The sequence below is a fragment of the Melanostigma gelatinosum genome (genome assembly GCF_949748355.1).
Source record: "Melanostigma gelatinosum genome assembly, chromosome: 13".
NCBI lineage: Eukaryota > Metazoa > Chordata > Actinopteri > Perciformes > Zoarcidae > Melanostigma > Melanostigma gelatinosum.
The window spans coordinates 431497-446353 of record NC_136646.1 but is presented as its reverse complement, the minus strand read 5'-3'; the positions used below and the strand labels follow the sequence as shown (position 1 = coordinate 446353).

The 14857-nt window shown below is 48.8% G+C and overlaps 1 protein-coding gene across 1 annotated transcript in view; it reads right to left on the bottom strand.

The window, feature by feature from the left end:
• Window positions 1-234: 234 nt before the first annotated feature.
• Window positions 235-14857, bottom strand: part of LOC306787290 (ornithine decarboxylase-like) — a gene marked incomplete at both ends in the record, with an annotated part of 28427 nt that continues 13804 nt past the window's right edge. Inside the window, 7 exons of the mRNA XM_079282406.1 lie at window positions 235-492; window positions 642-760; window positions 1066-1204; window positions 9684-9767; window positions 10220-10436; window positions 10527-10699; window positions 10796-10969. Of these exons, the coding sequence (XP_079138532.1) occupies window positions 235-492; window positions 642-760; window positions 1066-1204; window positions 9684-9767; window positions 10220-10436; window positions 10527-10699; window positions 10796-10969 (1164 nt within the window). The remainder of the gene's footprint in view (window positions 493-641; window positions 761-1065; window positions 1205-9683; window positions 9768-10219; window positions 10437-10526; window positions 10700-10795; window positions 10970-14857) is intronic.

Below are 14857 nucleotides of genomic sequence, written 5' to 3'. Positions count from 1 at the left end.
TCAAAATTGCCATTTTTTTTCTCCGACATTTTCAGCTCAGGTTCAAACTGCACCATCTTTTCATTAAATACATTTGAGAAGTTGAAAATTTTCCTCGATTTGGGTCACGGCTTGTCATTGAGGGGTGATGGTGGGTCCCGCAGCCAGACCAGTTGAGAAGCACTGCTCTATAATAATCGTTGCCTATGTTTGTTACGGTGCGTATTGAGCCACTGTCCAATAGAAGAGATCAGATCATTGGCGGATGTCGTAGATGTCAGAAAGGTTTAAGGTGTGCCATGTCTCGGCTGTCACAACAGGGTAAATGTGTGCTCTTTCAAAGCCGTTGAAGTCGCTGGACAAACTAACAGAATAAGCACCCATGTTGTCGATGAGAAGCCAGTCCCCCACATGCAGCTCAGGAATCCAGCAGCTGTTGGTTACTTTGTCATAGCTGCAGCAGGTTGGACCCCAGATAACAGACCGGTATCTCTGCTCTCTGCTCTCAACAACCTGTGTACAGTATAAAATGTGAGGCAGGCTCACATGCATATGTATAAATATATATACACAGTATATACACCGTTGGCATTGGACGTAATCATGCGCAATCATCCAATATTGGCTTTCTTATGTGGCGACATTATGTGGTTGATAGTTACCCGGTGAAGATATGGTTGAAGGTTGCAGTGAGCAGCATCATTGACAACACAACTCAGGGAGCCGTACACTCCATCATTGACGTAGTACGTCATTTTTCTGTCAGGGCAGTTGTCATCATCTGAAAAAATGCAAATAATAAAATGGCAAATATGCCATATGTTTATAAAGATGCAACCTGGTATCTGTGGGTCTGCAGAAAGTGATTATCTACAACCCTGCAAGTCATTATGCTCACTCAGAGGAGCAGAGAGCATGGCTGTCTATTGAGGATACATATTTATGTCGTGGTGCATTGCCATGTAGTGCCAACAGACTCCTCTGATAGCTGTCACCTACACTCCTTGTATTTAAAATCAAGACATATTTAAATACAAGCAAAGTTATGTCTTATTACTGGATACGTGTGGCTTCAAAAGACATTACCGATTACTCTTTTGGCAATGACATTCACTGCCAATGTGAAAGCTGATTCCACGTAGTATCGGCCTGGTTCTGCAATAACTTGCACCCCACTGTCAGGTGGGAAGAGTTCATCCAGTGTTCTATTAATGACCTCTGAAAACTATAGGAAAAACACAATGGGTTAACAGCATATTTCACATGTAATACACCTTTTACAAAGTGACCTACAGTTGCCAGTATCACTGGCAGTAAAGGCAAAAAAGGTTTCTGCATGTGTTTCTTTGAAGTACGACCGATGTAATTTAAGAGGCTAAGAATAGAGGATGATAGAGATATCACTCATCAATGATGGAAAGGATGCAGGTGTGTATAATATACATCTAATGGGTAAATGGTTGAAAGATCAAGCTTCAGACACTTCAAGCAGTGGTATCCATCATATAATGTAATTTTATGGAGTGTTAGTTAATAATTCCTGAACAAGCTTTTTGTGCATCAGCTTGGAAAGGACTCACACTAAATTATGTTCCCATATAATACAACTAAACTGCATTCTCAATTAAGTATTTTGGGAAATGTATGGTTGCATTTTTAAAAGCAAGGTTGAAACTGAGCAACTGTTAGAATATATATACATCTATATATTGTCAATGTCACGGGAGTTCACAGATAGGACCCAAAAGCAAGACCACAGGAGACAGAAGTGAATGTTAATCAGCTTTTATTTATAGACAGGTGGGTGCAGGTGTGGAGCCCGTGGTCCGACACCCGAGTGGCAGATCGACGGTGTGAGTCCCGTGGCTCGACACCGGAGGCCTGGCAGCTTGACGGCGATTGTAGTCCGTTTAACCCCAGGCGGGTAGAGCGACAGATTGTAATCCGTAGACCACAAGGAGAGCAGAGCGGCGGAGCGTATCCACAAACACAAGGACGGCAGAGCGGCGGAGTGTAATCCACAGACACAAGGAGGGCAGAGCGGTGGAGTGTAATCCACAGACACAAGGAGGGCAGAGCGGTGGAGTGTAATCCACAGACACAAGGAGGGCAGAGCGGTGGAGTGTAATCCACAGACACAAGGAGGGCAGAGGATGCCACGGGGTTTCAGCGGGTAGAAGACGGTACGACCTGACACTCCCAGACTGCAGGGCCAGAGCTTATATAGTGGCAGGATACTCATTAAGGGGCCCTGAGTCTGGTGTGTCCGGCTGCAGGAGGTGATCAGCTTGAGTGTCCTCAGCCGTGCACGATTAAGGGTGCGGCCCTGGGAGGTGTCTGAAGGCAGAGGACAAACAGAGCACATGGTACACCACAACAGACAGGGGAATGACAGGACACATGAGGAGAGGAGATCAGGGGACACACACACCGGGTCAGACAGGGATCCTGGATCCTGACAGTACCCCCCCCTTAAGGAACGGATTCCAGACGTAACACAAGACACCACACAGGGCGGGTGGAGGGGGTCCGGAGGAGGGATGTCCCCACAGCTACAAGGCCGACTAGGGTGGGCGGCGGGGGTCCGGAGGAGGGGTGACAGGATCTGACCCGCCACGGGGCCGCCGAAGAGCGTCGGCCCCCGGTGCTCCGGCGGACGGCCGGGAGGGCAGAAGGGCTCCGGACACGGGTGCTCCGGCGGACGGCCGGGCGGGCGGAAGGGCTCCGGACACGGGTGCTCCGGCGGACGGCCGGGCGGGCGGAAGGGCTCCGGACACGGGTGCTCCGGCGGACGGCCGGGCGGGCGGAAGGGCTCCGGACACGGGTGCTCCGGCGGACGGCCGGGCGGGCGGAAGGGCTCTGGAGAATAGGATGCTGGTGCCGCAGTGGCAGGTACTGGAGGTCTCCGCTGCTCCGCGACGGCAGCGGGCACTGGAGGTCGCTGCTGCTCAGAGACGGCAGCGGGCACTGGAGGTCGCTGCTGCTCAGAGACGGCAGCGGGCACTGGAGGTCGCTGCCGCTCAGAGACGGCAACTGGAGGTCGTTGCGCCTCTGGGACGGCGTCCGGGTGTGGGAGAGGCTGCGGCACGGAGGCGGCGACAGGAACTGGAGCGGACTGCGGCGCTGAGGCGGCAGGAACTGGAGCGGGCTGCGGCGCTGAGGCGGCAGGAACTGAAGCGGGCTGCGGCGTAGAGGCGGCAGCGGCAGGAACTGGCGTAGAGGTGGCAGCGGCAGGAACTGGAGCTGGCGCTGCGGCGGCAGGAACTGGAGCGGGCTGCGGCGTAGAGGCGGCAGCAACTGGAGCTGGCGCTGCGGCGGCAGGAACTGGCGTAGAGGCGGCCGCGGCAGGAACTGGAGATGGCGCTGCGGCGGGAACTGGGACTGCGGCGGCAGGAACTGGAGCTGCGGCGGCAGGAACTGGAGCTGCGGCGGTAGGAACTGGAGCTGCGGCGGCAGGAACTGGCGCTGCGGCGGCAGGAACTGGAGCTGGCCCTGCGGCGGCAGGAACTGGAGCTGCGGCGGCAGGAACTGGAGCTGCGGCGGCAGGAACTGGAGCTGCGGCGGCAGGAACTGGAGCTGGCCCTGCGGCGGCAGGAACTGGAGCTGCGGCGGCAGGAACTGGCGCTGGCCCTGCGGCGGCAGGAACTGGAGCTGCGGCGGCAGGAACTGGAGCTGGCCCTGCGGCGGCAGGAACTGGAGCTGCGGCGGCAGGAACTGGAGCTGCGGCGGCAGGAACTGGAGCTGGCCCTGCGGCGGCAGGAACTGGAGCTGGCCCTGCGGCGGCAGGACCAGAGAGCGGCTCTGGCTCCGCGGCCGCGAGGTCCGGGGATAGCTGCGGCTCCGAGACCACAGCTGGGACTGGAGGTCGCTGCTGCTCCGGGACGGCAGCGGCAGGACCTGGAGGTCGCTGCTGCTCCGGGACGGCAGCGGCGGGACCTGGAGGTCGCTGCTGCTCCGGGACGACAGCGGCGGGAACTGGAGGTTGCTGCTGCTCCGGGATGACAGCGGCGGGAACTGGAGGTCGCAGCCGCTCCGGGATGACAGCGGCGGGAACTGGAGGTCGCTGCTGCTCCGGGACGGCAGCGGCGGGAACTGGCGGTCGCTGCTCTGGGACGGCAGCGGCGGGAGCTGGAGGTCGCTGCTGATCTGGGACGGCAGCGGCGGGAACTGGAGGTCGCTGCTGCTCCGGGATGACAGCGGCGGGAACTGGAGGTCGCTGCTGCTCTGGGACGGCAGCGGCGGGAACTGGCGGTCGCTGCTGCTCTGGGACGGCAGCCGCGGGAGCTGGAGGTCGCTGCTGCACTGCGACGGCAGCGGCGGGACCTGGAGGTTGCTGCTGCTCCGGGACGGCAGCGGCGGGAACTGGAGGTCGCTGCTGCACTGCGACTGCGGCGGCCGGGACTGGAGGTCGCCACGGTATGGAGACAGCGGCGGCCGGGACTGGAGGTCGCCGCGGTACGGAGACGGCGGCGGCCGGGACTGGCGAAAGCTGTGCCGCAGAGGCGGTAGGAACCGGAGCTAGCTGCGGCGAAGAGGTGACAGGAACAGGAGCCGGCTGCAATGCAGTCTGACTACGGGGAGCCGGAGTCGACCGGGCCACTGAGTGTTCCGCTACCCTTGCATGGCTCAGTCTCCGGCTGAGAAGGCGCTTGACCATATACTCAGAGTTCCCCAGAGGGTCAAAAACTCTCATCAGAGCAGTCACAAAGTCCACATACCCCACAGTATTAGGCTGGTCGCTGCTCACTGTGTACATGGCCCAGTCCAAAGCCCTTCCCCGCAGTAAGCAGACCACGTAAGACACCTTGGACCTGTCTGAGGCGAAAGTCAGGGGCTGTCGGTCAAACACCCGTTGGCATAGCAACAGGAAGCCTTGACACTTCCCCAGTGTTCCATCATAGGGACTCGGAGCCGGCACGGGGGATTCCCAGACCGGCGGAGCGAGGACAGGCGGGAATAGTGCGGGTGCTGGAACTGGTGGAGACTTGGCTGTCCGGGCTAGTTCCTGCCCGCACCAGCCAACCCGAGAAACCTCAGCAGCGAAACGTCTCATCTTCTCCAGGGAACGTCTCGTCTCCTCCAGCAGCCTGGTAGTGCTGTACAGCGTAGCTGCTCCTGTGGTTGCTGGGTCCCCCTCAGAGACCTCAGCTTCCATGGATTGCAGGGCTTGACGCATCTCCATGAGCCTCTGCTGGTGTGCCTCCAGCTGCGTGCTATATCCGGCCAGCGTAGCTGCTCCTGTGGTTGCTGGGTCCATTATGGTCAGGTCGTTCTGTCACGGGAGTTCACAGATAGGACCCAAAAGCAAGACCACAGGAGACAGAAGTGAATGTTAATCAGCTTTTATTTATAGACAGGTGGGTGCAGGTGTGGAGCCCGTGGTCCGACACCCGAGTGGCAGATCGACGGTGTGAGTCCCGTGGCTCGACACCGGAGGCCTGGCAGCTTGACGGCGATTGTAGTCCGTTTAACCCCAGGCGGGTAGAGCGACAGATTGTAATCCGTAGACCACAAGGAGAGCAGAGCGGCGGAGCGTATCCACAAACACAAGGACGGCAGAGCGGCGGAGTGTAATCCACAGACACAAGGAGGGCAGAGCGGTGGAGTGTAATCCACAGACACAAGGAGGGCAGAGCGGTGGAGTGTAATCCACAGACACAAGGAGGGCAGAGCGATGGAGTGTAATCCACAGACACAAGGAGGGCAGAGGATGCCACGGGGTTTCAGCGGGTAGAAGACGGTACGACCTGACACTCCCAGACTGCAGGGCCAGAGCTTATATAGTGGCAGGATACTCATTAAGGGGCCCTGAGTCTGGTGTGTCCGGCTGCAGGAGGTGATCAGCTTGAGTGTCCTCAGCCGTGCACGATTAAGGGTGCGGCCCTGGGAGGTGTCTGAAGGCAGAGGACAAACAGAGCACATGGTACACCACAACAGACAGGGGAATGACAGGACACATGAGGAGAGGAGATCAGGGGACACACACACCGGGTCAGACAGGGATCCTGGATCCTGACAGTCAAGAAGAGTTGAGCTCACAGAGAAAGCCGCCTTGGATACATGCATACACATTCAGGGGAAAGACAGGATATAAAAGCACAAAGCATATACTCAGAAATCAATAGTTAAAGTATAATCGAAAGACAAGGTTTATGATCATTATATAACAAATGTTTAATGCATAGAGTGATTTCACAAATGTAAAAACTGATTATAATAATGTTCTGTGTACCGGAGCTGAGATGTGGAAAAAGTGTGTCATAGTGTGTCAGCAGACCGAGTGAGTCAGGAACAGATGTTTTTGGGTGTGGGTCGGAAAAACAGTCAGGAGACATGGAATTCTGTTGCAAGAGATGACTCATAGAAGCAAAACGAAGTCTGGTACTTTCCAGAAACAAACGCACACATATAAGGGAGGGGTGAAGATCATGTGTTCAGAATCGGTGGGGGGAGAACAAATAGCCCAAATCAAGGATAAAGGGAGATGCTTGCAAGCCCCAAACTGGGATTTCTACACGAGCCGTCCAGACGCTCTGAGAAGAAGATACGGACGATTGCAACTGAAGTCTCGGTTCACAGAAAGAAGACCGCTGTTCGTGGACAAAGAGTTGAAAGACGGAGATTTTCCTCTCCCCACTGCTCGACTTTAACAACTGAACAACGGAGGAACGCCGCCGCCCTAGAAAGACTTTGTACAGAGCCTTGTGGACTGTTGGCCGAACTCCGCTGCAAAGAGCAGGAGGAATCCGAGGGTCCGGCCGGACCTTCGCTCCTAACAACTCCAAAAGAACCTTTTCATCGCACCTTTGGAAATCCAGCTCCAACCGAGCCGTCTCGGCATCTAAAACCAATGAGTATAACCTAAGAAGAAAATTTGTCACGAATCAAGTGTAGTGACATTTTTATGTGAGCTGTAGCTTAACCCTTGCAAACGAACTAAATATAACCTGCAATAAATATCTAATCTGCATTTAAAGTAAAATCCACTGAACAATCCCTTACGGTTTTAGAAGTAATCCTAGCCGTTAAAACCTAAACCTGGCATTTACCAAGAGCACGGATCCAGAAGAGGGAAGCTGCCATAACCGACGCGACTGGTAGGAACGCCCGGGGTCAGGGTGGCCCCTCGACCGAGTGCACTCAGACCGGAGGAAGCAGGGTAGATGTCGGGAGTAACGGCAGTTAGAAGAGCCAGGCGAGTTCCCTCGCAAGAACACCAGCTCGACAATCTTTTAATAGAGAGCTGAGTCAGTAAGTAGCCCCGTATCGGGCCAGAAGTACCCCAGGATCTAACAATATATACATATGAATGATATTGCAATTGTTTTAATAATTGGTGCTGATAGAAACGTGAAGTGTTGCTCTTTCAAACAACATGTGTATGTGAGTAAAGATTAAGGTTAAATGAAAATCTGAGGTTTTCTTTTTTTCACTCTGGATTCTTTCGAAGACAAATCTTTTGAATAAAGTTGTTAACAGCGCCACCATATGGCCACAGTGATGGTGCAATATACGTCTTCTAATGGTGCGTTCACACCAAATGCAGCGCGGATTATTCGCTCCATCACTGGAGTGATGTGAATTTGCGATGGCGCGGCGCGAATTTGGGCGAAGTCGCCCCAAACGCGTGAGTTGAAAGTTTTCAACTTCGCCGGAAAAATGGCGTGACGCTGCGGCGCGAGAGCCTATCAGCGTTGAGATGAGGTGCAGGCAAAGCATTCCATAGCCTCGGTGCTACTGCCTCAAAGGCTCGGTCACCACGGGTCTTAAATCGTGTGCGTGGGACAGACAGAAGACCTAAAACGCAGACGGTTAAGAGCAGATGCACTGAGTGATGTGAAAAGTGAGTTGCAGTAGTCAATGCGTGAAGAGATAAATGTTTGTATGATCATCTCTAATTCAGGTGTTGATACTACAGATCTCAGTTTACTGATATTTCTTAGATGGAAGAAACATGACCTGGACAGCTGCTTAACATGAGGGTCAAACGACATGGATCGATCAAAGAAAATCCCTAGATTGCACAGGTTTCAATGGGCAGCAGAGGAGAGTGGACTAATAATCTGCCTGATCATGGGGACAAACTCCTCTGGAGCAATAACTAGGACCTCCGTCTTAGAGTCATTGAGTTGCAAGCAGTTTTCTGCCGTCCAGTCTCTGATGGCATTGACACAGTCCAGGAGCCTAGTTAATGTGAATGCCTCGCTGGGTTTGAATGACAGATGGAGTTGGATGAATACATGGAGCTCCTCCGGACTATGTTATGAACCAAGACATGACGGCGTTTAGTTTCCCGTGATATCTGGGACTTCCACAATACGTACTAAGCAGAAATATAGGTTATTTTTTCCATGGTTGATGGCGGCTTTCAGGGCGATAAGCCACGCCCCCTCTCAGGCTCGTCCAGCGCGAATCATGCGAATGAACACAAATAGTCCCCGGTGAGACCGGCGGCGCGAATGACGCAATTAGGTGTGAACACGGCATAAGAAACAATGTGGTGCTAGCAGCAAGCGAATGAAAGGGCAACGACGTGTTCTGTGGACCTGAGAGTTCCTCCAGGGGCAGCGAGGTGCAAGTCCTCTGAATATTTCCTTATTAAGTTTGCCTCTTTAGTATGCATTTAAAGGTTCCTTGACAGTCTACATCAGGGGTGCCCAATACGTCGATCGCGGAGGTAGTGCGGGTAGATCGCATGCCATTCAAAAAAAATGAGATGTCCGCATGGCATTTGCCACTTGATTTTCTAACACACGGGTCACCACGTATGCGCGGTCAACCGCGCGAGCTACTGCAAAACTCCGGCGAGCTAATTAGTTAGCCTTCCAATTTATTTGTACTAAAGAAGCTAAAGCTGTAGCGCCATGATTTGGGAAACTTCCAAAACCTCACATCAGAACTGGAGACTCAACGGAAGGCGTGTGCGTAACTTGACAGTGCGCGCTACACAGAGCAGATTGACAAGTGTCTGTCAGAGTTTGACAAACGCTTTCGAGACTTTGCTTTACTCGAGCCAGTTGCTACACTTATGTGCTGCACATTTCGGGAAGATATTGAGGTTGATTCACTCGCATCAAAAATGTTAACGCTGTTTCACCTGAACTCGTCTGGAGTGGAGGATGAGATTCTGACACTGCAAGCTGACATTCAGCTGAAGTCCAGGGCTCATGGACAGTTTCCTCACAGAGGAAAAGTCCCCAAACATGAGGACATGTGATACCTTTCTGACTGCATTATTCGGCTCTACTCATTTATGTGAGTCAGCCTTTTCCCACATGAAGAACATTAAGTCCAAACACCGTTCCACCATGACTGATGATCATTTGAAGTCTGCTTGAGGCGGCTACCAGCAGCTACTGTACGGACAATGCAACTCTGGCCAATTCCATTCAGTGCAAGTCATCAGAGTAAGGTAATGAACAAAAATGTACAGAATTGTATTGTGCCATAAGGGTTCATGCAGTTATGCAACATATATTGTAAATATAAAGTATACTCAGTATATATATGTGGCCGAAAAAGTGTGGGCACCCCTGGTCTACATAGCCCTTAAGGTAAAACAGGAAAAAGGTTGTGTAATCCGTGTCATTCTATTTAGTTGTTTATGCTCCGTTTGCTCTTTGTTTTACCAGGACAATGGAGATGCAGAACATCCATTAATGAGCACTCGTATTGTATATCGTATTGTTTTTGAAAAATATTACCTCTTCAAATTTCTGTTGAAAACTCTCAATCGCAGAGAATCCTCCACCGATATCCAAGAGTCTCATCTGGAATCCCAGCAAATTCTGAAAAAGTTTCTAATCAATCAGTCATACAATTCAAAATGTTATACTGTACTTACTGTAGTGCTATTTCTTGTAACACATAATAATAATAAATAATAACTAATTAATATCGAAGTATAATGGTTATCAATAACTTAATTATGGATCATAAACCCATGAATTAGTATAAAAAGTCATGGCACATTTATGGCTTCAGCCATAAAACACAATGAGTTCAAGTAAAATAATTTAAAAAAAATAACTTACATATAATTTAGGACAATACTCAATTTTGGAAACAGGAAAAGCTTCAAGTCTCAATCTCTGGGCTGCTATGGAGTTCTTATCACGGTGTACAGTGACTTATTATTTCATATACACACAAATCAAATGATCAAGCTTTCATGAATCAAATATTTATTGGACTAACGACATAACTAAATTTGTGTTCTATTGCTGTGAAGATGACCTACCCCCATGTCAAAGACACGTCGGGCATCTGTGATGGCCTGCTGGAACGGCAAACTTTCAGTGCACCCACTGCCCACATGAAAGCTGACCCCAATGACCTCCAAGCCAAGCTCTCCAGCACGTCCCAGCAGCTTACCAACTGACTCCAGTCTGGCGCCAAACTTTGAACTGAGTCTTATCTTGGATGCAGAGTCATCCACTGCGATGCGGAGTACCAATCTGGAGAAAGTGATTCAAAAGTATTAATCGGTAATTTAACAACAATCAACTAAACAAAGGAGCAGAAAATATCAGTAGTTGTTCACTCACTTGGCTTTGGCATGACTAAGAGATATTTTTAGGAGTTCTTCCTCACTATCAAAAGTCATCATATCGACTCCATGAGTACAGGCATACTTGATGTGCGACAGTGGTTTGGTTGTGTGTGCGTAAATGATTTTGTCAGGTGTCACCCCGAGGGACAGCATCTGCTGTATCTCGACCTGTGATCGATCAAAGCGCGTTTCAAATGAGCAAACTGCTTCTCCACAACAAAGAAAACACAGAGCTGGATTCTCTTTCAAATACTTCATCGGTACCTTGCTAGCACAGTCGAAACCTGTGTCCAGAGCACTCATCATCCTCAAAACTGATGCATCGTTGTTGCACTTCACTGCATAGAAAGGCGTGACTCGAGGTAAGTTAGTACGCCACCTGAGGTGCCTTTCAAATATACTATCCAGACTTGCCACATAGAATGGCTCTTCATTGTCCTGAACAAATAGAGCAAAGTCAACATTTAGTTCACATCTCAAGAAAGCTCAACTATCACACGATACATGGAGGCAATTACACAGAGATTCATTGTTAGGAACGCTTAGGTGACATGATGTCTCTGATACTCACCGCTGAACCACGCTCTTTTATTTTACTGTCTAGGAAGTCTCTGATGGTCCTTCCATTGTCTAGAATGTCAATGCCACAGTTCTCAGGGGACAAACCATGCACAAATGATCCCTTCGTAGTTACTGGTGCTGGGATAACTAGCAGGAAAAATAATTAATAAATATTGTTAAGATACGGCTGGATCACAATAGAAAGCAGCTTTGTCTACATTGTGCCACACTAATACAGTAGTCAAAAGCCCAAACTGTAAGCACATATGAATATTAACATCACAGATTACATTAAACATCTTACCACGGCCGATATGCTCCTCCATTTCTTGCAAGTCGGAAAATCTCAAGTTTGAAATGAGAGTTAGTGTGATCGCAGTATTTCTATGAAACATACCTGGAATTAAGTCTGACAGTAAGTACTGACACACATCTGATTTATACTCACAAGAACCTGCTTGGACGGATGCTTGTTCCGTCCCTCCTCACTTTACCCCTCCCACGGTTTCTATGCCAATAAGAAAACATTCTACCTCAAGAAAACATTTCTCTACAATAGTTAATCTCCACTCATTATACTACGACACACAGTTCAGATGTTCAGCAATATGCCAGAGTGGAACAAAAGCTGTTTATTCTGGTTGTTAATCATTTGAGGTGTTATGGGGAGAGCAGTCAGGGAGTGTGTGGAAGTTCAACGATTTTCGTCACATATTCTGACATTCTTTATATCACATGGTGGTGAGTTGGATCAGATGGCAGGGAGAGAGGCTGCTGGACAGACCTGGTAAAACCTAAAGTGTATTCAGGGTGAACTGGGAATGTCCAGCTGAGGCCCCTGTCCATGAGGTCCTCAACTCCCAGGCCTCTTGGTCACATTGTCTTCAGAAGTTTCCTTGGCATTCCTGACTGGTGAGAGGCCTCAGGGTAGACCCAGAACACGCTGGTGAGATTAAATATCTCGTCTGGCCTGGGAATGCTTCTAACCCTAACCCTTCTGATTCTGATTATTTTGGCCTTTTTTGATTGAAAACTCTCTTATAGGTCTTATAGTGAGAGGGATTTGTCGACATCTAATCATAATAACAATAACAATACATTTTATTTGTATAGTGCTTTAAAAGGTACTCAAAGATCCTTTACATGGTAAAAACAGAAACAATAGAAGAAATTACAATATAAACAAAATAAATCACATAACAGAAAGGAACAGCACAAAGACATATATAACTAACTTTACAGCTTAAAAGCAGATTTAAATAGGTGACTTTTAAGTGACTGAGGATGTCTGAGGGGGGGAACAAAATCTGTTTATTCTGGCTGTTAATCATTTGAGGTGTTATGGGTAGAGCAGTCAGGGAGTGTGTGGAAGTTCAACGATTTACTGTTACTGGTGCTGGGATAACTAGCAGGAAAAGACAAAAGCATAAAAGTGATTAATAAATGTTGTTAAGATAAGGCTGGATCAGAATAGAAAGCAGCTTTGTCTTTATTTGTAGCTGTTTGTCTCCATATTATAACACGCTAATACAGTAGTCAAAAGCCCAAACTGTAGGCACATATGAATATTATCATCACAGATTAAACATCTTATTTAAATAGGTGACTTTTAAGTGACTGAGGATGTCTGAGGGGGGGAACAAAATCTGTTTATTCTGGCTGTTAATCATTTGAGGTGTTATGGGTAGAGCAGTCAGGGAGTTTGTGGAAGTTCAACGATTTACTGTTACTGGTGCTGGGATAACTAACCAGGCCGTTATGCGCCTCCATATGTTCCACCCTGGAAAAGTTTGTGTTATCGTAGCAATCCTGAGACAGACCTATTAATTTCCCTGTGAGAAATAAGAGTGATGAGAAATCTGTCAAATGCCTTTAAGTATTATGTTGAACAGACACTTGGAATAATTCAGCTGAACAGATAGAGATCCTTCCTCACGGACGGTTCAGAGGTCTAATCAAGTCAAAGGTTTTACAGAGTATATATGCTTCACACAAACTGGAGCACATTAGCTCGTCTGCCCCCAAGCAGGCGTCCTTTTTTCGGATGGCGTTGGGGAGAGTAGGTGCTGCTGTTTTCATGGAAGAGGGTTAGATGTGAGGTCAGGATGACACGAGTCAGACATGAGATACATTTGTTGTTTGGGTTTGGTGAGTTCTGCTTTTGTTCAAGGTAAAGCGATAAAAGTTATATATCAAAGAACAACATGATAAATTGCCACAACAATCATTAATCGATAAGGTTAAGGCATCAGCTGTTTTTGAGGGTTGTTTGCAACTCCATGAGATTCTGGGAGCCCAACTCACAAGTCCGTAGTCGCGGGTCTTTATTGGCTCAGTAAAGGTGTGTTTTACAGAGCAAATATTAATTAAATCAATGAAGGTGTGACCTCTTACAGGGAGTGACTGAGCTCAATTACACACCAAAAGGTTTCACCTAACAGGTTTGGCAATCAATGTCAAATAGTTGGCAACTGATCACAGTTCCTAACGTTAGACGGCATGGATCACAGTCTTTGATGGGCAAAGCCATCAGGTTTGGAGGCCTCCGTTGGTGCCTTGAGGAACGAATCGACACACAATTAATAGTTTGTAGAATTTGGGCCATGTTCGGCCTGTGTGCTTGTCAGGCTGTGACGAGAGTTTGTAGAGATAGACTTGTCCTGTGTCTTGTCTGTTGATGAGGGAGAATGGCATGTGAAGGGAGACTGGCTCTCATCAATTGAAGCAGATGTCGCCATGACTCTGTTGACTTATGTGCATAATATCAAGGAACCGCAGGAGCAGTGATCCTGTCACAAGGGACTTCACCGGTTGTAGTTCAAGGATTCAAGGATCATTTATTGTCGTTATACAACACAGGGATGCACAATGAAATGCAGATGGAGCCCATTTGTAACACAACAAACAAAATTAAAACAGAAGTAAATTCCTGGAGTACATTTTTTTTATTTTGCATCATAAGGAACTTAAACAGCAGCAAAAACAATTCCCTGGGCAGATTATATTGCTGACATCTTCACAAAAGTTCAAACATGAGGAAAATCATTGTCGATCATGTTTGATTGTGTTCGAGCACCGAGCATCATGATGTAAACACAGAGTCCATCTCTTGTCCCACCGGAGTCCTGTGCTCCGTCCTGCTGTGTCTCTGTGAAGATGTGGGCTCAACTGCCGACATCCTGCCGACAACGCCATATTGTTGAAGAAAGATTTCTTTCGGGTCCAATTCTGTGGCTGGTTCAAATGAGTTTTATTCACCACGCATTGGAGACAGAAGTTCACAACAAAGCTGAAGAATTATCTCTGACTAAAGTGAGTTCTGGCCATGATTATAAACAGGGTTACAGGAAATAACAAAGGGGACCTTGAAACTATCAGCACCCATGATACTCATGGGGAAAACACTTCATTTTAGGAAAATAACACTTACCAAATACAAATATCGCAGAGCAGAACAACGCATCGATAGAAATTGTCTTTTAGGACGGTGGTGTATTGTGAAAGGCTGACGTGCTTCAGACTCGTGGCTGTGTAGTTCTAAATATAACGTCAGTCCATTTGATAGTTGTCAAGACATTCACTCTGCACCAAAGTGTTGAGCCAATGCTGTCATCAATAGGGCCTTGACGCTAGTGTGGGTCTTTGTCATGAAGAGGGAGGTAATGGTGGAGATGGTAAGAATACTTGAAATGAAATCTGCATACAGTGGGATTCCAAGTTCTCTGGCGGAGCTTCTTTAATTTTCTTTCAATATCGACTGGAACA